The following is a 24,105-nucleotide window of genomic DNA, read 5'->3' on the forward strand; positions in this document are numbered from 1 at the left end:
TTCTAGAAAACAAGTCAAGAGAGTATTGCTGGCTAAATGTAAATCTAACTCCAGATAGCCTTACAAAACTCCCAGTTGGAGGCAATTCTTAGGTAAAGGCTGCACTGGATCTAGTGGAATGTGATCTCAGTCTCATCGTCCCAGTACAAGTTTTCTTAGTGTACACAAATCTTTAGATAGTGAAATACCTGCCAAGTCATAATACTCTGATTTTCAGAGGTTGAGTCCCTACAAGTTCAACTGAAGTCAATGAAGTCTTACCTGCCCAGTTCAAGTCAGCAGCTTTCAAAATCAGGACCAACTAGTCTGCCTACCTAGTCTAATTCACTGGGACAGTCTCGGAAGATTATCTTTCCCTGGGTTTATTGTTTTATGAACATTCTCTCAATTTAGAAAAAAGATGTATCCTTTCTAAACAGTAATTAAGATCCTTTTCATATTCAATATAGTCATTTTCTATTCTGTGCATCTTGATATGATTTGTGTGTAGTTACCGAAGTAAATAGGATTTAGAAAACATTACAATAAAGTGAAAATGCTGTTTAAAAGGTACCCCAATGTTTAAATTCATTTTCTGCTTTTTCAGAAAGCTTTCTGTTTTCAAGATCTAGAGGCACTGTATGTTCTGACCGATGGAAAGCCAGATACCAGCTGCAGTCTCATTCTAAAAGAAGTTGAAAAGATTAGAAAGAAACAAACTATTAAAATCCACACCATTTCTTTTAACTGTTCAGACAGGTATATATTACTTTACAGAAGAGTATGAAATTCGTTAAAATACTAGTTTAAGTATTGTCATTGTAATGCTCCCAACGGTAACACAAAAGCATGAGTACCAACATCAGGGTAGACTGTTAAAAACCAGGGAACAAACTCCTAATTGGTTGAGTTCTAAACTTAGATTTCATCAGCCAACTGCAAATTCCTCAGGCACTTTAACAGTCTTAAATGGAGTCACAGACAGACACTCCTTGCAGACTCAGGTCTGTCTTGCCACATAGGTGAGCATAGCTCTGTGGTAGCTGGCCTTTTACACTAAGCACAGTAATATTCAGGTTACTCCTGATCCCAGAGGAATAGTCACCACGGGTCAATTGTGCTTTAGGTCTGACACCCACAGTGCTTGTAACTAATCCTATAGTAAACTATATGAAGATTTATTAGATAGGAAAAGGAAATTGGAGAGCTATTTATAAGCAAGCAAGCAGACACACAAATGAGTTAGTCTTAGGTTTCAAAAAGTAATAAAGACTTCTATAATCAGCAAGCTCTATTTGTCCTTTAGGGCTAACCTAGGCTAAACAGCTAAGGATCTCTTGCTTATGCCTAGAAACACCTTGCACCCCCAGAGTCCAAGCATCATACAGATACCTAGTTCCTTTTGTTTGAATTTTTATCCCCCTCCTGCCATGTGCTCTGAGCTGCCAACTCAGCTAATGGGAGTAGAGCAGAACAGTAATAAGTCTGTAGACGCTACCTATGCTGATGGGAGGGATTCTCTCATCAGTGTAGGTAATACACCTTCCCAAGAGGCGGTAGCTAGGTCAATGGAAGAATTTTTCTATTGACGTAGTGCTGTCTACTCTGATGGTTAGGTCGGTTTAACTATGCACTTAGATGTGTGGATTTTTCACATTCCTGAGCAACATAGTTAAGCCGACTTAATTTTCTAGTGTAGACCAGACTATAATTAGTGCGTAATGATTCACCGTCATAGAGGCTCACAATGGAGTCTAATATATTACATTACAATATGGAACACATATTAACAAGCAAGATTAATGGATGCAGCAATTCAAGCATTCAATAAAGTCCAAATACTAAACTCTCTTATAATTCTAATAACCTATTTTATCAATATTAACCCACAAGTGAGGCAGATAGATTCCAGTTATGTATCTGTTAGTGTCCAGTTGAGACATGGATACCGTAGCGTTAGCTTGTGCCTGGCCTGCCAGCATCACAGTCATGTTTTGCATTCCTTGTTTTCCTGAAACTCTGGATATATGGAACACTGTGTTGTGGTGACTTAACACATACTTTGATTTACAGATTCAGATAATAGGTTAAGGCAGCAATTATGGCTGTTTAAAAACAAACCTTGTGTTGTAAACTGAGCAAGTCTCTTAAAGTGTAACATATACTACTAATAAAGGACACAAATGTCATATTTAATATCACTTTTCTGACCTTAACTTGCACTGAAATTGAATCTCAGTGTCTTCCTTTTTGGTGTAGCTGTAGACTTCAGGGGCCAGCTCCTCAATTTGTGTAAATTGTCATAGCTCCATTGACTTCAATAGAGTTTTGACAATTGACATTCGTGGAGAATCTGGCCCTAGAGATAGATCTCTATTACTTTATTGCCACTGTAAGTCATTTAAGTTACTTATTGTACCTGTGATTTTTTTCTCCAGTATGTAAATCCACATTTCTGCCTAGAAGTCTGGGTTCCAGTGCTTATTGCTATGCTGTCCCTATAACTGTTGGTTAAAAGTAACCAGCCTTTGGAGTTTATGATCACTAAGTATTATTATATAATTTATATATCCCCCATAGCTGGAAAAGACTCTAGAAATGATCTAGATATTTGTAAGCTTACTCCCCAAACTGCATGCTTAGAAATACAAGAGTCCCTGACAGAAAGGCTCTATTAATGCTCAGGAGCAATCATTACTGGTAATTTACTGCTTTATTGTCAACAGAAGAGCTAATGAATTTCTGAAGAAGCTGGCCTCTCAAACAGGAGGACGCTACCATCGCTGCATTGGAGATATGGATGGACAGTTAGCAGCACACAGAATGTTGACAGAAGGATTTGATGATGATGATGTATGTTCAATAGTTGTTTGGATTGTGTTTCTTTATGGAATGTATATTTTTCTCCATATCTAAAGTACGCTTTTAAAAAAATAAAATATAAGACTCCCGAGGTATCTTGCACTGAGATGTTTAGGATCCAAACAACAAAATTTAATGTCTGGCTATACCTATTGCCCAGCCACACTGAAGAGGTGAATGAAGCCATGGAAGGAGTGTAAGATGCAGAAGAATTTGGAAATGAGAGCAAACCAAAACCCTGGATCCTGAGTTGTATCAAAGTTCGGCTGTCCTCCTCACTACCACCTATTTATGTTTTATCCATCTATTATGTCTTGGTTTTAGATTATAAAATATTTGGGACAGGGACTGTCATTTACTATGTTTTTACTGTGCTTAGTATACTGGAGCTTCAACCTGATTGAGGCCTCCAGGCACTATTGCAATAGAAATGTTTAATAAAAATAAAGACCAGATCCATCTCAAGTAGAATTTGGAGTTAAACGGTCTGTTTTATCTCTTCATAAATAGAAGATCTTGTCTGGGCCTGGTGAGTGTGAAGTTCAGAAGTTTGGGTTCAATTATTTACATTTGTTTGCTGCCCTAAGATTTGTAAGTAATTGCTGTAGATTATAGCAACCACGTTTTAATTTTATATTTTAGGATCCAGTTTTTCCTTTCTTCGAAGGAGATGATTTAAAGAAACTTGCTCAAGAAGTAGCAAAAGCCAGAAGCTTTTTAATGCAGGCAAAATCTTTTAGGTGAGTATTTATCCAGGATCTTTCAATAAATACTGCTTTTCTTTCATAGAGGGAGCCAAGGAGGAAGTTACATGGTTAAAGAATATCTGGCTACCAATTTCTGCTTCTTACAAAAGAATCATTTTATCTCCCCTATATTTGTTTCTTGTGCTCATGGCATTATTTTTACGTGTGAGGAAGGGACATCCATGCAGACTGCCTCCTCTAGAGTTTCTGTTCTTATACCACAACCAATCACCAGTATCTGAGCATCTTCTAGACGTGCACTGAGCTACATGACTAATATCTCTGTCTCTTGTGGGTGTGTGTCTCTCTCCCTTTTCCTAAGTGAAAAATTCTGTGAGGTTGATCTTTTTGTTCAGCTCTCCCCTCTTCCCTACCAGAACAAGGTAGTGCTTGGTTCCTATCTTCTTCAAAGAGAAAAGTGACTCTATCTGATGTGAGCTTCCTCCTCCCTTTCACTCTCCGTCAGCCTGATTTCAGAATCTGAAGCATCAGTCCTACTCTTTCTCTGCCAACACCAGTACCTGCTCCCTCGGTCTCATCCTCTTGTGACTTCTGTGACCCTCTACCATCTTCTGCATAGTATCTCTTTCTACTTGCAACATTTCTTTCAGCATCTCCTGTGGCTGCTCCACGTTCTTTGCTTCCACATTCTGTCAGGGTTCCACAGGGTTCAGTGCTGGCCCCTCATCACTTCTCTCTGGGTGCTTTAGTTCAAGGCAGCCTAATCTATCCTCATGGTTTAAGTTATCATCACTATACCAGTGACTCCCAGACAATTTCTCTCTCCTCCCCGTCCTCTTCCCCTTCTGTATTTCCTGCCACCATTAGAAGCTCTTATCACAGAAGGATATGGCACATAGGGAGAAGGGCATTACTCAGACATAAATGATTTAAAAAATTAAACCTAACAAACTTGCATAATTTTACAAACAACCTTATAGTGCTCTGAAAAATATCATCTGTTCTTGTACCCAACAAGTCCACAACAAATCAATTTTAACAAGTACAACTGAACTACAATTGATTCTTATGTTCCTACAATGTCATAGTGATGTCACCCAGGGCCAGTGCTTAAATTGTGCGAGGGCTTATCAGGGCTGAGCCCTGGCACCTCTAGGTTGGCAATTCATAGCCCTGGTACCTCTGGGCTTGCTGCATAAAGTTATGTAAAAAAAAAAATTGTTTGAAGCCCAGCACCTCTTTCATTACAAATTAAGCAATGGCGAGAGCTAATTGGAGAGACATAGTAATAACTATATAACTAGATACCTTCTTTTAGGAAAAAATGCTGTGATCATTTTACATTCCTTATTTTTCCTTTTAAATAGGTTGCTATTAGAAAAATGGAATTTGGACCAAAAGGACAATACTTTTTTTAAAAAAAATCCTCAGGTAACCAGTCAGTACAAAACAAGTCATTGATTGTATATTTTAGGAGGGTGTTATTTCAAATTAGAATCCCGTATTTCCCAACTTTGGAGAGAGTCATTGCTTAATGTAAATAGCTGTTCATGCCAGCTGTTTTAGGGTTTAGCTCAGTTAGCTTAGCAGCAGCAGCACCTAACAAATACATGCACAAGGAAGTTCACAGGTTGTCGTGTGTTTTGGGAGGATGAAAAGTGCTATACAGACGTGTGTTTTATTATTAAGGGCTCCATGCTTCAGAAAGAATTAATAGCAAAGCTCTTTTGGAGGCATAGTGCCCAATATTATGTGTTTTTGCTGGAATAAAAATTTACAAGCGATTCTAGTCCATGTCTGTTGGGAACATGTGACTATCAGGTTATAAAAACTTTGAATAGTAAAGTACAATGTACATGGGTATCATCAGCATCCAGGGATAGCAGGGTTCAGACAAATGGATTCCAAGATAAAAATGAGAGCACTGTTTACCAAAATTTTAAACTTTTTAAAGATGCAGTGTTCAAGCATGTACTACATTAGCTGCTTCAATGCAGCTCTTCCCTGCTTCATTTAATATACTATTTGAATAGGCATGCATTGAGTAAGGAAGCCCTTTTTCACTTGATGTGACTTCAGTGGGACTACTCATATGTTAAAAGTTATGTACTATCTCTGTACTTAATTTGTGCATATGTTTAGGTGCTTTGCTAAGTCAGGGCTTTGACAGAGGTGAAGACTTTCTGCCAGTTGAAGCCTGCAGCCTGGACAGTAAATCAGGCCCAGAATGCACATACAGTTCAACCTTTGTAAGCATGGGGAAATAATAAGTTTGGATAATAAGGGTTTTGAAAAATTAAGCAAATTTGCAATGTAGTTAATAGATAAAACGGGGATACAACGGTTTCTCCTAACTGTATTATTGTAATAAGAATTGCTTCAACTAATTTGCATTGTATGTTGAGCCTCTTATTGGGTGGTTTTTGTTTTTGTTTTTTACCGTTATTTTAACAGACTCCAGATATGATCCTTGATGGGTAAAAGAGATGGACTATCATCCTAAAAAGAAAATAATTCCCAATGTCTTTATATAGTGATGTCAAGAAACAACTGTTTGCACAGAAAAAAAATAAAGCCTAAAGTTGAAGAGAATGCATTTGCCAAAAAGATTTTGCAAATAACCATTTTCACTTCTTGCTCTAAATTTTCTCTTTGCTGCCATCACAAGTAGGAAGGAAAGATGATTCTAAAAATCAGCAGACCCACAAGCAAGCAATACTCTTTCATGCTGATAAAGTCCAGCTGAATTCACTATGGGTCCAATTCAACTGTCAACTACAATCAAGGGAGAGACTGTCACTGACATGAGTGGTAGTTTGTTCAGAATTCTTTGGTAACAGTTCCAGAGAGACTGAACATGTGTTCACAGGAGTCTTGTGAGAAAATGCAATTCCAACTAACTGCATGGTTCTGAGAGATGCAGAATTTTCCAGCAATTGCATAAAATATGCACTTCTAGCTAGCAAACCCAGGCACCAAGGACGGAATCCTGGCCTCACTGAAGTCAATGGGAGTTTTGCCATTGCCTTTGGGCCAAGATTTCATCCCAAAAATTTAACAGCTGTAATAAGTAGAAATGGGCCAGAAATGTAAAGTCCAGATAGTGAGCTGAGATTTCCCGAAGTCCAGGTGTCTATAGATACCAGTGTTTTGTTTGGACCCACCTCAAATACTAACTGTAAATGTATACATCTGGGAAAAATGAATGTGGGACATACTTACAAGACGAAGGACTCTATCCTTGGAAGCAGTGACTGCTCTTTGATTTGGGGGTTCGGGTGGTTAATCAGCTGATCATGAGCGCTCAGTGACAGTGTGATTCTGTGGCCAAAAGAGCTAGTTTGATCCTGGGATGCATGAACAGGGGATTTCCAGTAGGAGTAAAGAGGTTATTTTACCTCTGTATTGGGCACTGGTGTGACCACTGCTGGAATACTGTATCCAGTTCTGGTTTCCACAGTTCAAGAAGGATGCTGATAAATTGGACAGGATTCAGAGAAGAGCTACAAGAATTAGTAAAAAAAAAATTAGAAGATATGCCTTATAGTGATAGACTCAAGGAGCTCAATCTATTTAGCTTAACAAAGAGAAGGTAAGGGGTGACTTGATTACAGTCTATTAATACCTACATGGGGAACAAGTATTTAATAATGGACTCAAAGATATACTATGATCCAATAGCTGGAAGTTGAAGCTAGACAAATTCAGATTGGAAATAAGATGTATATTTTTTTACGGTGAGAGTAATCATTGGAACAAGGGTAATGGTGGATTCTCCATCATTAACAAGATTGAATGTTTTTCTAAAGGATCTGCTCTAGGAATTATTTTGGGGAAGTTCTATGGCCTCTGTTTTCTGGCTTTTGCATCTATGAACTTCACTTTTATGCTAGCAAAGGACTGGAAAGGAGCCAAATTTTTTGACCAGTGCCCACTGAAATAAATTAGGGGGGTTACCTGTAACATGTGGTGTACTCTTACCTCTCCTCACCCTTTATTCCTCTTTCCAAGAGAACTAATGGGAGATCTTATAATACACAGAAAAATAAACAGAAAACTCTCTCCCACTGTCCAAGTGGTGAAAAACTTCAGTTTGATTCCTCTTTTGCAATAAAACAAAAAGTGTTTAATATTTTTATTCTGAGTTTTATATTAATGCTCACATAACAGGTACTGTAATTTTAATCTGGTTAAGTTTTTGCAATAGACAAAACCAAGCAACTCTTCCCATTGATAGTATGAAAATAATTGGTCCATGTCTGTTTGAAATAATCAGAACCCTATGTATGCTTTTTCTTACATTGCCATGTAGTCTGACATAGAATCAGTCACTGCCCCACAATCACTGTTTTCCAGATTCTAAGCTTCCTTTAAAATTCATTTAGTTATACAGAGCCTTACAAACATGACCCAAGACTAGTACAGTACAGTTTTGTCTTCCTGAGTCTGCAGGCAGTCTGAAACAACAACTCTGAGAAGCGTGAATTTGTTTCTGTTCAGCTCAGTGGAGTCTGAACTCTGATACCTGATCACAGGTGACAGCATTGACATTTATTTCATGGCTTATTATTTTATTATAAACCTACCCAGGAGCTTTGAAGTATGAGTTGTCCCCTATGCAACTGGCGAAAGTTCTAACTTCTCTTTGATGCAAATGCACTTACTGCATTTTCAACACAAAATTCTGTGACTGGCCACCCAACCTCATCCCTGATTGTAGGGGCCTGAAAACTGCTGTGACAATGCTGGGCAGTTCCTTCATTTTCAGAGCGCTGCTATTGGTCATCTCTGACTCCCCAATTGTTAGATGACAGAGCATAAAAAAGGAGGGGTATCTTTGGGCATCATTTCTTGTGATTTCACTCATGCTATATGTATATAATTTCTAAAGAACTTTGGGACGAGAGGTGCTATATAACAAATGTATATTGTTGTTATGAATGATTAGGACTAGCTCTGTTAAAATGACAGACTATTTAAATGTTAGATATGACAATTGAAAAAGTGGAAATATTGATTTTTATAGTAATAAACGGTGAACTGGGAATACCACAGTGGGGAGTGGGTTTTTATTGGTTATGTTTTTCTTGGGAGTCAAGGAGTGGCTGGCTTTTAAAGAGAAAAAAGTCTGACAGTTGCCAAAAAGAGGATGTCATTCCTTCTTCACTGGTTTTAAAACAATGGCATTTAAATTATGGGCTAGATTTTGACACCCTTACTAAGGGAGAGTGGAAATTTCCTTAGCAAATGGTCCCATTGAAATCAGTAGGGCTCAAATCTCAAAGTAAGATATTAGGCAGTATGAATAAGGGTGTTTGAATCTGGATCTATATGATGTTGCAAATCCAGACTTCAGCATGTTCTGTGTTAGATGGTGACTGACTCTCTTATTTAAAGATTTAGAAGCATTTTCTCTCCCTTTTAAATGTTTTCTGTGTCATTTTTCAGCAAGACATTTCTTGCATGTTGTTTTTTGTAAGTTTGACTGATTCAAAATGTCCTTTGAGTGACAGCTCTGTCTGTACAGAGTAATCTTTACATTTTTCTGTAAAATTATGGTTATTAATGGTTTACTACATTAAAGCTACTTGTAACTTGGCTCAGTACCCCTTTGTATGGACACCAATACTAAAGATTGCTACTTGGAACATCAGACTATGATAGACAAAGACGATACCTCTTGATTTGAAAGAAGAACAGCTCTCCTTTCAAAAGAGCTAGCCCAGTATGACATTGACATTGCAGCACTCAGTGAAACTAGATTGGCAGACAAGGGCATTATTACAGAATTGGCTGGGAGTTTGGAAGGGGAAAGAACCACACAAAGATAGACTCCATGGAGTGGGAATTGCCATCAAAACCAAACTCCTGCAATATCTTGAAGACTTCCCAATAGGCACCAACGAAAGACTCAAGAAAGTCCAGTTACCGCTAAATAAGTCATGATTTGCTACCATCATCAGTGCATATGTGCCCACCTTCACAAGCCCTGACGATGCTAAGGAATGGTTCTATTCCAGAGGTGGGCAAACTACAGCCCGTGGGACCGTCCTGCCCGGCCCCTGAGCTCCTGGCCCGGGAGGCTAGCCCATGGCCCCTCCCCTGTTGTTCCCCCCTCCCCTGCAGCCTCAGCTCGCCCCGCTGCCGGTGCAATGCTCTGAGTGGTGGGGCTGCGAGCTCCTGGGGAAGTGCAGCTGCAGAGCCTGGCCTGACCCGGTCTCTGTGCTGTGTGGCGGCGGCGGCGTGGCCCAGCTCCAGCCAGGCGGCACGGCTGTAGCGCCACCAGCCACCGGTGCTCCAGGCAGCACGGTAAGGGGGCACGGAACAGGGGGAGTTGGATAGAGGGCAGGGGAGTTTGGGGTGGTGGTCAGGGGGCTGGGGGTGTGGATGGGGTCGGGGTGGTGAGAGGGCGGGGAACGGGTGGTTGAATGGGGGCAGGGGTCCTGGGGGGGCAGTCAGGAAGGGGGGGTTGGATGGGGTGGCAGGGGGCAGTCGGGCAGGGGACAGGGAGAGGGGGGGGTTGGATGGGGCAGGGGTTGTCAGGAATGAGAGGAGGGGTTGGATGGGCTGATGGGAGTATGGGGGTGTTCGGGGAGTAGGGTGTGTGGATGGGGCAGGGTTCGTTAGGGGACAGGGAGGGGGGGGGTTGGATGGGGCAGGGGTTGTCAGGAATGAGAGGAGGGGTTGGATGGGCTGATGGGAGTATGGGGGTGGTCGGGGAGTAGGGTGTGTGGATGGGGCAGGGTTCGTTAGGGAACAGGGAGGGGTGGATGGGGCAGGGGTCGTCAGGGAACAGGGAGGGTTGGATGGGGCAGGAGTCCGGGGGGGTGGGAGAGGTAGGAGGTGGGGGCCGGCCCGCGACCCCCTCCCCTAACCGGCCCTCCATACAATTTACAAAACTCAATGCAGCCCTCAGGCAAAAAAGTTTGCCCGCCCTGGTGTAGACACTTACTACAGCAATGGGAGGGGTTCTCCCAGAGATAAGATTCAGCCCACTTCTTCCTTTCTCTCTCTTTGCCCCACCCTCTCAATGCTCTTTTCACTCACCTGCCATAGGAGTATTGTGCCACAGCTCCTGCTCTCTCACTGAGCCTGATGTGGGAAACCCTAACATGCTTTGTACATTAAATGTGGCCTAATTTTCCAAAGTGCATAGCTCTTTCAGTTGCCATTGATGTCATAGGGTGCTGAAGATGCTCAGCAGTTTTGGGAAACAGTCAGATTTATTTAGGAGCTTTGGCTATGTATTTTTACAAATCTTGACCATAGGCAAAATGTAACTGATCTAGGTGAAGATACTTCCTGAGAAACAGAAAAATGTGGAACATAATGCCTACAAGCAATTTCTTGAACAGAAAAACAAATACATCATCCTTAGGGAGCTAAGGATTATATTCTGAAGTTAATTCCAGCAGACTCACTGAGACACTTCAGCCTTATTGCAGGCTGACTCATTCCTGGAAGTGAAAAAGGCCTTGTTCACAGGCCTGAATTGCCGGCCACCTAGATAGGGTTACCATACGTCCGGATTTTCCCGGACATGTCCGGCTTTTTGGGCCTCAAATCCCCGTCCGGTAGGAAATTCCAAAAAGCCGGACATGTCCGGGAAAATAGGGAGGGAGGGACCAGCGGTGCTCAGCCGGGGGCCGGAGCTGCTGGGGCCGGTGGTACTTGGCTGGGGGCGGCGGTGCGCTCGGCTGGGGGCCGGGGCTGGCGGTGTTCGGCTGGGGGTCGGGCTGGGGCCAGCGGTGCAGGGCCGGGGTGCTCGGCCAGGGCTGGAGCCGGTGGTGCGGGGCCTGGAGCTGGCTGTGTTTGGCTGGGGGCCAGGCTGGGGCCAGACCAGGGGTGCTCGACCAGGAGTGCTGGGCCGGGGCCGGGCGGTGCTCGGCCGGGGGCTGGGCCGGGGCCGGCAATGCTCGGGGCCGGCAGGGCGGGGCCCGAGCCAAGCCAGGCAGGAGAGGCTGGGGCCAGAGCCGTGCCGCCCCACCCCAGCTTGCCTGCTGTTTCAGGCTTTCCGCGAATCAAATGTTCGCGGGAAGCAGGGGAGGGGGAGGGGCAAGGGGCGAAGCGTCCAATGGAGGGGGCGGAGTTGGGGTGGGCCCGGGGGTGGGGCAGGGGCGGAGTTGGGGCAAGGCTGGGGCCTTTGGAGGGTCCTCTTTTTGGACACTTAAAATATGGTAACCCTACACCTAGAGCCAGTTCAGGCTGACGTGGGGGATGAATTAACCTCATAAAAAACAATGCCATTGTATAGATGCACACTCCCCAGCCCCTGTCCTAAAGCTGAGATAGACAGCTAAGCCACCTTACCTGGCAGATGCTACATCTGTATCACCTAAAAGACAAATAACTTTATCTGTACACCATCCTCACAGGAAAGAACAATAAATCAGTGCATGCAGTCATCCTCTCACTTGAGGCACCCCAGCTGCATGAATTCCACAAACTTCTCTGGAAACTTTCTCACTGGGGTGAATATTTAAAAATTTCAGAGCAAATTTTGTAAGCTGAAAAAAATTCATTACCTGCTACGTGAAATGACCCATCTCTCACTTTAAAAATATACCTGAGTTTACAAATGGCATAAATAGGTTTTCATTTCTTTTTAATCAAAGTACAAGCCTAGTTTTGTGCTAAGATGTACCTAACTGGGTGTCATTTTTAAGATCTCCTTGTCCACTGTTGGCTATTATTGGACTTAAATTGAAAAGACCAAATGTTCTTGGATACAGGACTCCTGGGTTAAATACCCTGCTTTACCACAGGCTCCATGATCTCGGGCAGGTCACTTAGGCCGAAATATGGCTTTAATTTCTCTATCTTAGTTTAACTTTTTGGAAAATGGGCCTCAAATGACGCTTTGATACTTAATCAATGAATACCTGAAAAAGCTCTTTGAGATCTTTTTTTCAGAGGATTTTATACAATCAATCAAGTCCTAATGTAAAAGCATGTAGTCTTAGTTTATGAATATCTCCTTTTCCCCATGTGCCATGCACCAGTATGCTGCTGCACTTCATTGATTCTATGTGCACAAAAGCCCCAATCCTGCGAATACTAAAGCACGTGTATTAATTTAATCAATAAGACAATCTGTATGCTTAAATTTAAGCACCTTTGTACATGTTTGCAGTATTAGGGTTGAGACTGTATAAATCAAGATGAAAGTGGTAAGGCATTTACAGCAACAAATGTTGATCTATAAAGATCTGAATACATTTTTTTTAAACTAGCTACTGCCAGCTCCAGGAATTTTTCATTCATTCTTCACTGTGTATTAACTACATGCAAAACAGTGCTGCAAATCTAGGTCCACAGGGAAAATACTTCAGCTAGTCTGTGTGTGTTGGATTAGATGAAACCAAAAAAGTCTCACTCAGTTGGGAGGAAGATATATTCTGTGAAGGGTTCATTTTAAAATACTTTTTCTCACTTTTTTTAAACAAGAGACTTTCCTGTGTGTTTTTCAAAAGGGAATTTAAAATTCCGTATATTTTATTGTTCAGAATTCTCCCTCATTCAAAATACACCCATATGAGACATAGCTTTGCTTGTACCATTTATATGTAGAATTGCAATATTAATAATTAATGTTATATTCATGCTGTCTGTGGACCTCAACAGTGCATAAGCTAAGACCTTGATTCAGTGAGACCTGTCCCTGTTTAGAAGAGGCTGACAGAAGGAAGACTGACAGAGCCCCCTTCTGGGGAGGGAAGTGAAATAAGCCGAGCCCTGCCCTGGCCTGGCTTCCAGCCAGATTCCAACTACCGGTTGAAAGCATTTCTCTCTTTTGAAATTATGGGGCAATATAAAGAACCTGAGCACACTTGGGAACATCGACATGCTGTTCTAAGGATTCCTGCTATCCTGGTGCTAATAAACATCCACAGAAGAGAGTTTTCACCCTCACATTTATAAGGAAGAGCCAGGACAATTACTAACTGTAAGTAGTAAGGTACTTTATAGCTTTTCTGCATCTTTTGTGATCGGGATTGCAGCGGGGAAGCTAAAGATGAACCCACCGTATTTGGACCTTGTTAGACATAACCCTGAGCATATTTACATTGATTATATACAAGTCTTGAGTGAATCACAAATTGAACGAAACAGAAAGAGTGATGTAATAGATGATGGAAACAAATTTCTGACTGGGATTTCCATACAGCACTTAAAATGCAGTGAGCATTTTCTAACACTGTCTGATGGTGATGAATGTCCTGGTGCCAAAAGTGGTTTTAAAAAGAGATTTTATGTAATATCCTGCTTGTGAAAGGACATTTCTTGAGGAACTCTCCAGTTCCTTGGGGAACTGTTGCCCCTTTTGATCCAAGCAGCTAGTCAAAGTCTGGCGCCCTGCGGATGTTCCAGCTGGGCATAGAAATTGGTGGCAGTCAGGTATTTCTTTGGACTAATTTTATTTATTTACAAGGAATGTACAAAACCCTGTGACTCTGAACGCAGAAGGAACCAAGAATGAAATTAGCTTACCAAATGTCATTAGCCAACATCGAACCCAAAAGCGCTCTCAAACTTTTCCCAGGGTCACGCAATGCTTACAGGCTCCTGCTTGGCATTCATGCCTCTCCCTGTTCTTAGTTTCTGTGTGTTCTCTCCTACCCACTGTGACACTACTCCATAGTCTTTGCAGTATTATTATTATGATGTGATTATGACATAAAGGCCATGTGAGATATGATTGGAAAGGTTTCAAGTATCAGGGGGTAGCCGTGTTATCTGTATCTACAAAAACAACAAGGAGTCTGGTGGCATCTTAAAGACTAACAGATTTATTTGGGCATAAGCTTTCGTGGGTAAAAACCTCACTTCTTCAGATGCATAGAGTGAAAGTTACAGATGCAGGCATTATATACTGACACATGGAGAGCAGGGAGTTACTTCACAAGTGGAGACAGGGCCAATTCATTCAGGGTGGATGTAGTCCACTCCCAGTAATAGATGAGGTGGTGTTAATTTCAGGAGAGGAAAAGCTGCTTCTGTAATGAGCCAGCCACTCCCAGTCCCTATTCAAGCCCTGATTAATGGCGTTAAATTTGCAAAGGAATTTTAGTTCTGCTGTTTCTCTTTGAAGTCTGTTTCTGAAGTTTTTTTGTTCAATGATAGTGACTTTTAAATCTGTAATAGAATGACCAGGGAGATTGAAGTGTTCACTTAGTGGTTTTTGTATGTTACCATTCCTGATGTCCGATTTGTGTCCATTTATTCTTTTGCGGAGGGACTGTCCGGTTTGGCCAATGTACATGGCAGAGGGGCATTGCTGGCACATGATGGCATATATAACATTAGTAGATGTGCAGGTGAATGAGCCCTTGATGGTGTGGCTGATGTGGTTGGGTCCTCTGATGGTGTCGCCAGAGTAGATATGGGGACAGCGTAGGCAACGAGATTTGCTACAGGGATTGGTTTCTGTGGTGTGGTGTATAGTTGCTGGTGAGTATTTGCTTCAGGTTCGGGGGTTGTCTGTAAGCGAGGACTGGCCTGCCTCCCAAGGTCTGTGAGAGTGAGGGATCAATTTCCAGGGTAAGTTGTAGATTGTGGATAATGCACTGGAGAGGTTTTAGCTGGGGGCTGTATGTGATGGCCAGTGGTGTTCTGTTATTGTCCTTGTTGGGCCTGTCCTGTAGTAGGTGATTTCTGGATACCCGTTGTTGCGGATTGTGGGGGAGTTAGGGCCCTGCACCCCTCTTCCCGAGATTCACTGCGACTCTCAGCCAGCCAGTAAAGCAGAAGGTTTATTTGGATGACAGGAATACAGTCCAAGACAGGTCTTGCAGGCACAGACAACAGGGCCCCCCCTCAGTTAGGTCCAGCTTGGGGTCCCAGGGCATGCCAGCCCACCCCCCTTTGGGGGGGGTCAGAGCCATCCCTGCCTCCCAGCCATCTCTCCAGCCTCCTTCTCCCTGCTTCCAGCACTCTCCTTTTACCACCCCTCCCACAGCCTTTGTTCAGTTTCCCGGGCTAAGGAGTCGCCTCGCCTTCAACCCCTTCCTGGGTTCTCATGTTACACACTCAGGTATGCGCCCTCGGGCGCCCTCGGGCAGATCCCATTCTGCAATGCAGACTATCCCAGCACACTCCCCTGTCAGCATTCACAGACCACCGTGAGAACAGGCCCAGTTCATCACATCTCTCCCCCCTTCGAGACCAAACTGAGCAGGGTCACTTTAGCCAGTGACCCGGGGAAGTTCGAACCTACCCCCGTTCCCATGGATGCCCCCGCATCCCTCCCATTCCTTGGTGGGAATTACACCAGGCCACTCCAGTTTCACGCTCCCCCTTAGGTTGGGGGTGCTTGATGGCACTCGCAGTTCGCATGTGGGAAGGTTTATGCGGCCTGCGCCCTTTTCCCACCCCCATACCTCTGGGGCTCCAACTGGGCTGTGGTCTTCTCCCAGCGCTCCAGTCTGGAGGTCTGTGCTTTGGGCTCTCTTGGTTTAGAGCCGCCCTTTTTACCTTGGTCACCCTCCGAAAAGGCTCCTCTATGCTGGGCAAGGGTCCTAAAGCTGTTTTCCCCTTGTCCCGGGCCTTCCCCACCCTCTGGCAGGGGTCACAGGATCGGCAGTACTGCCGGACGTTGGTGAAGACCCCGGGCCAGTAAAAGTTCTGTAGCAGCCTCTGCCTGGTGCGCCGGATCCCCTGGTGCCCTGCGAGAGGGATGTCATGGGCCAGGTACAGTAGCTTGTGGCGAAACTTCTGGGGAACCACCAGCTGCCTCCTGATCCCCCACGACTCCACTTCCCCCGGGGGAGCCCACTCTCAGTACAGGAACCCCTTCTCCCACAGGAACCTCTCCTTGCATCCTCTCCTCATGGTCTGTACCACACTGAGGTCAGCCAGGCCCCTTAGCTTCCGCAGGGAGGGGTCCTTCTGCAACTCGGCCTGGAACTCGGCGGCTGGGGAAGGGATGGGGACCTGCTCCCTCTCGTCGGCTGGGTCGGAAGCCCCAGCCACCCCGTGGCCTGTCCTTGGGTGTTCCCTCCCCACCCGGGAAGGGTTCGGTGCCTCCGGTGGGACATCCTTCCCAAGGTCAGGGCGTAGTGCCCCTCGCCGGCTCTGGCTACGGGTCACGACTAAGGCGGTCTGGGGGCTGCTTGGCCAGTCCTCTAGGTCCCCCCCCCATCAACACCTCAGTGGGCAAATGGTGGTGCACTCCCACGTCCTTGGGGCCCTCCTTGGCCCCCCATTTCAGGTGTACCCTCGCTACGGGAACCTTGAATGGGGTCCCGCCCACCCCGGTCAGGGTCAGGAAGGTGTTGGGCACCACCCGATCTGGGGCCACCACCTCGGGCCGGGCCAGTGTCACCTCTGCGCCCGTGTCCCAGTATCCATAAACTTTCTTCCCATCCACCTCCAGGGGAACAAGGCACTCGCTCCGCAGGGACAGCCCCGCGCCAACCCTGTAAACGGAGAACTTTGAATCCGGAGCATCTGGCCCCCCAGAGAAGCTGGCCGGGGGCCCTTCTCTCTCTTGAGCAGTTGATAAGCTGCCAGCCCCTCTCGCGTGGGAAGCCGGCCCCTCGTCCGTCTGGGCCTCTACCAAGTTAACCCGGTGCGGGTTCGGTCTGCTCAGTCTGTCCTTGAGCTTGGGGCACTGGGCCCGAACGTGGCCTCTTCGGCCGCAGTAATAGCAGCTCAGGTCCCGTGGGTCCCCTCGAGCCGGTCGGTTGTCCCTGATGCTGGGCCTTCCCCGTGGGAGGGGATTCCCCATATTCCCCCTTTGGGAGGTCCCAGGGTGACTCTCTCTCTGCATCGCGGCGGGCCTGTTCCTTTGGGGCTCCTCCCTGCCACCCCCTGACCGGCTCTTTACAAACTCATCAGCCAGCTGCCCGGCGTGTCGCGGGTTCTCTGGCTTTCTGTCCACCAACCACAGCCTCAGGTCGGATGGGCACCGCTCATACAGTTGCTCCAGTACCAGCAGTTTAATCAGGTCCTCCTTCGTCTGGGCCCCACCAGCCCACTTGCTGGCGTATCTTTCCATGCGGACGGCTAGTTGCAGATATGAGATCTCAGGGGTTTTATCTTGACTCCGGAACCTTTCCCGGTACATCTCAGGAGTCAGCCCAAATTCTCGTAGCAGGGCCTTTTTGAATAGTTCGTAGTCCCCTTTCTCTGCCTCTCCCAGTTGGCGGTACAATGCCACGGATTTGGGGTCCAGTAAGGGGGTAAGGACCCGGAGTCTGTCCGCGGGCTCCACCCGGTGCAGCTCGCAGGCCGTCTCAAAGGCCTCCAGGAAGTCATCCATGTCCTCCCCCTCCTTGTATGGGGCCATGATGCACTTATCAAAGCTCCGTGCAGTCCTGGGTCCCCCCTCACTCACCGCAGCCGGGGGTTCGCTGCCCTTCAATCTCGCCAGTTCCAGGTCATGCTGACGCTGTCTCTCTTCATGCTGTCTCTGTCTCTCATTCTCCTCCCGTTCCTGCTGACGCTGTCTCTCTTCACACTGATGCTGTCTCTCTTTCTCCTCCCGTTCACGCTGATGCTGTCTCTCTTTCTCCTCCCGTTCATGCTGTCTCTGTCTCTCTTTCTCCTCCCGTTCATGCTGTCTCTGTTGTTCACGATCCTCCAGCTCTCTCAGTTTTAGCTCTTTCTCCCATTCCAGCCAATTCCGCTCCCCGGATGCCGAACGTCGCCGGGAGGATCCTCTGCTGGCCGGCGAGCTTCGCCGGGGGGACCCCCTGCTGGCCGGGGGGGTCACGGCGCCTTCGGTATTTGCTGGGCTCCTCCCCACCCTTCCCCTAGGCATAGGAAGGAGGGGTCTCGGGAAGCCCTCAGCAGCCGGCTGACCACTCCCCGCTGGGACAGACACTGGTGCCTGCGCTGCATTTGCCAGGCTGCTTCCCTGAGACACAGGGATCAGTTCATTCGCGCGATCTTCTGCCTCCAGCTGGTCAATGAGCTGTTCTTTGGTGAGCCTCCCAATGCGCAGCCGCCTCTGCTTGCACAGCTCCACCAGGTCGCTCTTAAGCCGCTTGGCATACATCTTCCTGCTGGCCACTCACCGGCCTGTGTGCTCACAGCTCCCCACAGTTCCCAGGGGGCCCCCTAGTGTGCCAGCCCTTCTCGAGGTCACCACCTCTCTGCCAGGGTCGAGCTGCAGACTCCTCCGCCCCTGGGACCACTCGCTGCGATCCCCTCGGGGGACCCTGTTACTGCAAAAGTCCTTCTCGCTGGTCACACACTCCCAGGGGTAATAACCGTCCCTCTCTCACTCTTCAGCGCGCCTGGTCCCCGTCAATCCCCCTTCGTTTTACTGCTCCCCAGTCACTTACTGCAGGAAGCGCCGTCCACGGGGTGCAGTAGATCCCGCCGCTGCCACCAGTTGTTGCGGATTGTGGGGGAGTTAGGGCCCTGCACCCCTCTTCCCGAGATTCACTGCGACTCTCAGCCAGCCAGTAAAGCAGAAGGTTTATTTGGATGACAGGAATACAGTCCAAGACAGGTCTTGCAGGCACAGACAACAGGGCCCCCCCTCAGTTAGTTCCAGCTTGGGGTCCCAGGGCATGCCAGCCCACCCCCCTTTGGGGGGGGTCAGAGCCATCCCTGCCTCCCAGCCATCTCTCCAGCCTCCTTCTCCCTGCTTCCAGCACTCTCCTTTTACCACCCCTCCCACAGCCTTTGTTCAGTTTCCCGGGCTAAGGAGTCGCCTCGCCTTCAACCCCTTCCTGGGTTCTCATGTTACACACTCAGGTATGCGCCCTCGGGCAGATCCCATTCTGCAATGCAGACTATCCCAGCACACTCCCCTGTCAGCATTCACAGACCACCGTGAGAACAGGCCCAGTTCGTCACACCCGTCTTGCTCTGTCAATCTGTTTCCTCACTTCCACAGGTGGGTATTGTAGTTTTAAGAATGCTTTATAAAGATCTTGTAGGTGTTTGTCTCTGTCTGAGGGGTTGGAGCAAATTCAGTTGTATCTTAGGGCTTGGCTGTAGACAATGGATCGTGTGATGTGTTTTGTATGGAAGCTGGAGATACGTATAGTGGTCAATAGGTTTCAGGTATAGGGTGGTGTTTATGTGTCCATCGCTTATTTGCACTGTAGTGTCCAGGAAGTGGATCTCTTGTGTGGACTGGTCCAGGCTGAGGTTGATGGTGGGGTGGAAATTGTTGAAGTCCAGGTGGAATTCTTCAAGGGCCTCCTTTCCGTGGGTCCATATGATGAAGATGTCATCAATGTAGCACAAGTAAAGGAGGGGCACTAGGGGACGAGAGCTGAGGAAGCATTGTTCTAAGTCACCCATAAAAATGTTAGCATACTGTGGGGCCATGCAGGTACCCATAGCAGTGCCACTGACTTGAAGGTATAAGTTGTCCCCAAATCTGAAGTGATTGTGGGTGAGGACAAAGTCACAAAGCTCAGCCACCAGGCGTGCTGTGGCCTCATCAGGGATACTGTTCCTGACAGCTTGTAGTCCATCCTCATGTGGAATATTGGTGTAAAGTGCTTCTACATCCATGGTGGCCAGGGTGGTGTTTTCAGAAAGATCACCAATGCATTGTAGTTTCCTCAGGAAGTCGGTGGTGTCTCGAAGACAGCTGGGAGTGCTGGTAGCGTAGGGTCTGAGGAGAGAGTCCAAATAGCCAGATAATCCTGCTGTAAGAGTGCCAATGCCTGAGATGATGGGGCATCCAGGGTTTCCGGGTTTATGGACCTTTGGTAGCAGGTAGAATACCCCTGGTCGGGGTTCTGGGCGGGTGTCCATGTAGATTTGTTCCCGTACTGTAGCCGGGAATTTCTTGAGCAGATGGTGTAATTCCTTTTGGTATCCCTCAGTGGGATCAGAGGATAATGGCCTGTAGAATGTGATCTTGGAGAGTTGTCTGGCAACCTCCTGTTCATAATCCGACCTGTTCATTATGACTACAGCACCTCCTTTGTCAGCCCCTTTGATTATAACGTCAGAGTTGTTTCTGAGGCCGTGGATGGCATTGCGTTCTGTACAGCTGAGGTTATGGGACAAGTGATGTTGTTCACAATTTCAGCCTGTGCACGTCTGTGGAAGCACTCTATGTAGAGGTCCAGTCTGTCATTTCGACCTTCAGGAGGAGTCCACGCAGAGTTCTTCTTCTTGTAGTGTTGGTAGGAGGGTTCCTGTGGGTCAGTGCACTGTTCAGTGGTGCGTTGAAAATATTCCTTGAGTTGGAGACGACGAAAGTAGGCTTCCAGATCACCGCAGAACTGTATCGTATTCGTGGGGATGGTGGGACAGAAAGAGAGTCCCCGAGATAGGACAGACTTTTCTGCTGGGCTGAGGACTGGTCTACACTACGACTTTAATTCGGATTTAGCAGTGTTAAATTGAATTAACCCTGCACCCGTCCACACAACGAAGCCATTTAATTTGAAATAAAGGGCTCTTTAAATCAATTTTTGTACTCCACCCCGATGAGCGGAGTAGCGCCAAAATCGATTTTATCATTTCGGATTAGGGTTAGTGTGGCCGCAATTCGATGGTATTGGCCTCCGGGAGCTATCCCACAGTGCACCATTGTGACCGCTCTGCACAGCAATCTGAACTCGGATGCACTGGCCAGGTAGACAGGAAAAGCCCCGCCAACATTTTAATTTCATTTCCTGATTGCCCAGCCTGGAGAGCACAGGTGACCACAGATAGCTCATCAGCACAGGTAACCATGCAGGCCGATAATCGAAAAAGAGCACCAGCATGGAGCGGACGGGAGGTACTGGATCTGATCGCTATATGGGGAGAGGATTCAGTGCTAGCAGAACTTCGTTCAAAAAGATGAAATGCAAAAACTTTTGAAAAAATCTCCAAGGGCATGATGGAAAGAGGCCACAATAGGGACTCAGATCAGTGCCGCATGAAAGTCAAGGAGCTCAGACAAGCCTATCAAAAAACAAAGGAGGCAAACGGTCACTCCAGGTCAGAGCCGCGGACATGCCGCTTCTACGACGAGCTGCATGCAGTTCTAGGGGGGGCCGCCACCACTACCCCACCTCTGACCGTGGATTCCGAGGCGGGGATAATCTCATCAGCTACACCTGAGGATTCTGTGGACGGGGAAGAGGAGGAGGAGGAGGACGAGCTTTCAGAGAGCACCCAGCACTCCGTTCTCCCCAACAGCCAGGATCTTTTTCTCAGCCTGACTGAAGTACCCTCCCAACCCAGTATCCAAGACCACGACCCCATGGAAGATACCTCAGGTGAGTTTACCTTTTAAAATATAAAACTTGTTTTAAAAGCAAGGGTTTTTAATGATTACTTTGCCCTGAGGACTTGGGATGCATTCGCAGCCAGTACAGCTACTGGAAAAGTCTGTTAACGTGTCTGGGGATGGAGCGGAAATCCTCCAGGGACATCTCCATGAAGCTCTCCTGGAGGTACTCCAAAAGCTTTGCCACAAGGTTTCTGGGCAGTGCAGCCTTATTCCGTCCTCCATGGTAGGACACTTGACCACGCCATGCTTGCAGCAAGTAATCTGGTATCATTGCATGACAAAGCCTGGCAGCGTATGGTCCCGGTGTTTGCTGGCATTCAAGCAACATCCATTCTTTATCTTGCTGTGTAATCCTCAGGAGAGTGATATCGCTCATGGTAACCTGGTTGAAATACGGGAATTTAATTAAGGGGACAGAGGTGGCAGTTCCTACTGGGCTGTTTGCCTGTGGCTGAAAAGAAATCCTTCCCTGCAGTTAGCCAAGCGCGAGGGGGGGGGAATTGGCCCAGAGCTTTTCGCATTTGGCTAGCAGGGATCTTCCCTGATACTAGCCACGCGGTGGGGGGAGGGGTAAAGCGATCATCCAGAGAATTGGAATGGGGGGGGTTAGTTTGTTTTCTGCTGCTGCTGAATGTTAACAGGAAAACCGCAGCACTCAACAGGCTTTGCTTGGTATGTGGGAAAGGAGGGCGCAGAAGCCAAAAGACAATGGCTTACCATGGCCGCATGCAAGCCGAATTCTGTTGCCCGGACCTGCGTCTGTGATCTCTAGCAGCAAAGCCACAGGCACTCAATATTAAGAGGCAAAATGCAACCTTGCACAGAAATCACATGTGCTATGTAATGTGAATAGTGTTGGTCACCGTGAAAGAGTATAAGCATTGTTCTGCAAAATGTATCTTTTTAAAAAATTCTCTCCTTTTTTCCCTCCCTCCAGCAGCTGCAAATTCTTCAAGCCTCCCTCCTCTGTCCCAAAGGCTATCACAGATAAGGCATCGGAAAAAGAAGACGCGAGACGAGACGTTCACAGAAATCATGGAATCCACCCACAGTGACAGAGCTCATCTGAATGAGTGGAAGGACATGGTTTCAAAGTATAGGAAAGAAGACAGTGAACGTGAGGACAGGAGGGACCAACGTGAGGACAGGAGAGACGCTCGAGATGAGAGGTGGCGGCAGGAAGATCAGAGGAGGCAGGATGCAACGCTGGGGCTGCTGCGTGAGCAAACAGACATGCTCCGGCGTCTGGTGGAGCTTCAGGAATGGCAGCAGGATCACAGACTGGCGCTACAGCCCCTGTATAACCCCCTCCCCCCTCACCATGTTCCATAGCCTCCTCACCCAGACGTGTAAGAACGTGGGGGTGGGGGGAAGGCTCTGTGCACCCTCCCATTCCACCCCAGTGGACAGCCCAAGCAAAAGGCTGTCATTTTTTGAACCTTTTTTTAGTGGCCTTTTCCTTCCCGCCGATCCTCCTCCCAAACCCCACTCGGGTTCCCTCCCTCTTTTTATAATGTATTAATAAAGAATAAATGATTTTTAAATGATAGTGACTTTATTTGGTTTGAAAGCAAGCTGGGGGAAGGGGGAGGGTGGGTTCCTTACATTGAATGAGTCAATAAAGGGGGCGGGTTTTCATGAAGGAGAAACAAACAGATATTTCACACTGTAGCCTGGCCAGTCATGAAACTGGTTTTCAAAGCTTCTCTGATGCACAGCGCTTCCTGGTGTGCTCTTCTAATCGCCCTGGTGTCTGGCTGCACGTAATCAGCAGCCAGGGATTTGCCTCAGCCTCCCACCCCGCCATCAAGGTCTCGCCCTTACTTTCACAGAGATTGTGGAGCACACAGCAAGCAGCAATAACAATGGGGAGATTGGTTTGGCTGAGGTCTGAGCGAGTCAGTAACGATCGCCAGCGACCTTTTAAATGGCCAAATGCACATTCTACCACCATTCTGCACTTGCTCAGCCTGTAGTTGAACAGCTCCTGACTCCTGTCCAGGCTGCCTGTGTATGGCTTCATGAGCCATGGCATTAAGGGGTAGGCTGGGTCCCCAAGAATAACTATTGGCATTTCAACATCCCCAACGGTTATTTTCTGGTCCGGAAAGTAAGTCCCTTGCTGCAGCCCTTTAAACAGAGTAGTGTTCCTGAAGACGCGAGCGTCATGAACCCTTCCCGGCCAGCCCACGTTGATGTTGGTGAAATGTCCCTTGTGATCCACAAGTGCTTGCAGCACCATTGAAAAGTACCCCTTGCGGCTTATGTACTGGGTACCCTGGTGCTCTGGTGCCAAGATGGGGATATGGGTTCCATCTATTGCCCCACCACAGTTAGGGAATCCCATTGCAGCAA

The 24,105-nt window shown here is 46.8% G+C and overlaps 2 protein-coding genes across 3 annotated transcripts in view; both read left to right on the forward strand.

Annotated features, from left to right (window-relative positions):
- MOSMO (modulator of smoothened) overlaps positions 1-9,146 on the forward strand; it is a 110,830-nt gene extending 101,684 nt beyond the window's left edge. Inside the window, exons 32-36 of one of the 2 annotated variants that reach the window (XM_054041997.1) lie at positions 587-738; positions 2,706-2,832; positions 3,484-3,581; positions 4,916-4,979; positions 6,003-9,146. In XM_054041997.1, the coding sequence (XP_053897972.1) occupies positions 587-738; positions 2,706-2,832; positions 3,484-3,581; positions 4,916-4,979; positions 6,003-6,029 (468 nt within the window). In that variant the 3' untranslated portion in view covers positions 6,030-9,146. Of the gene's footprint in view, positions 1-586; positions 739-2,705; positions 2,833-3,483; positions 3,582-4,915 lie in introns of both variants that reach the window. The other variant, XM_054041998.1, reaches the window with a different exon arrangement.
- Positions 9,147-13,368: 4,222 nt separating this feature from the next.
- LOC128843978 (putative short-chain dehydrogenase/reductase family 42E member 2) overlaps positions 13,369-24,105 on the forward strand; it is a 45,342-nt gene continuing 34,605 nt past the window's right edge. Inside the window, exon 1 of the mRNA XM_054041172.1 lies at positions 13,369-13,494. The gene's annotated coding sequence lies outside the window, so the exon portion shown is untranslated. The remainder of the gene's footprint in view (positions 13,495-24,105) is intronic.

The sequence above is a fragment of the Malaclemys terrapin genome, chromosome 10, assembly GCF_027887155.1.
Source record: "Malaclemys terrapin pileata isolate rMalTer1 chromosome 10, rMalTer1.hap1, whole genome shotgun sequence".
In the NCBI taxonomy this organism is placed as follows: Eukaryota; Metazoa; Chordata; order Testudines; family Emydidae; genus Malaclemys; species Malaclemys terrapin.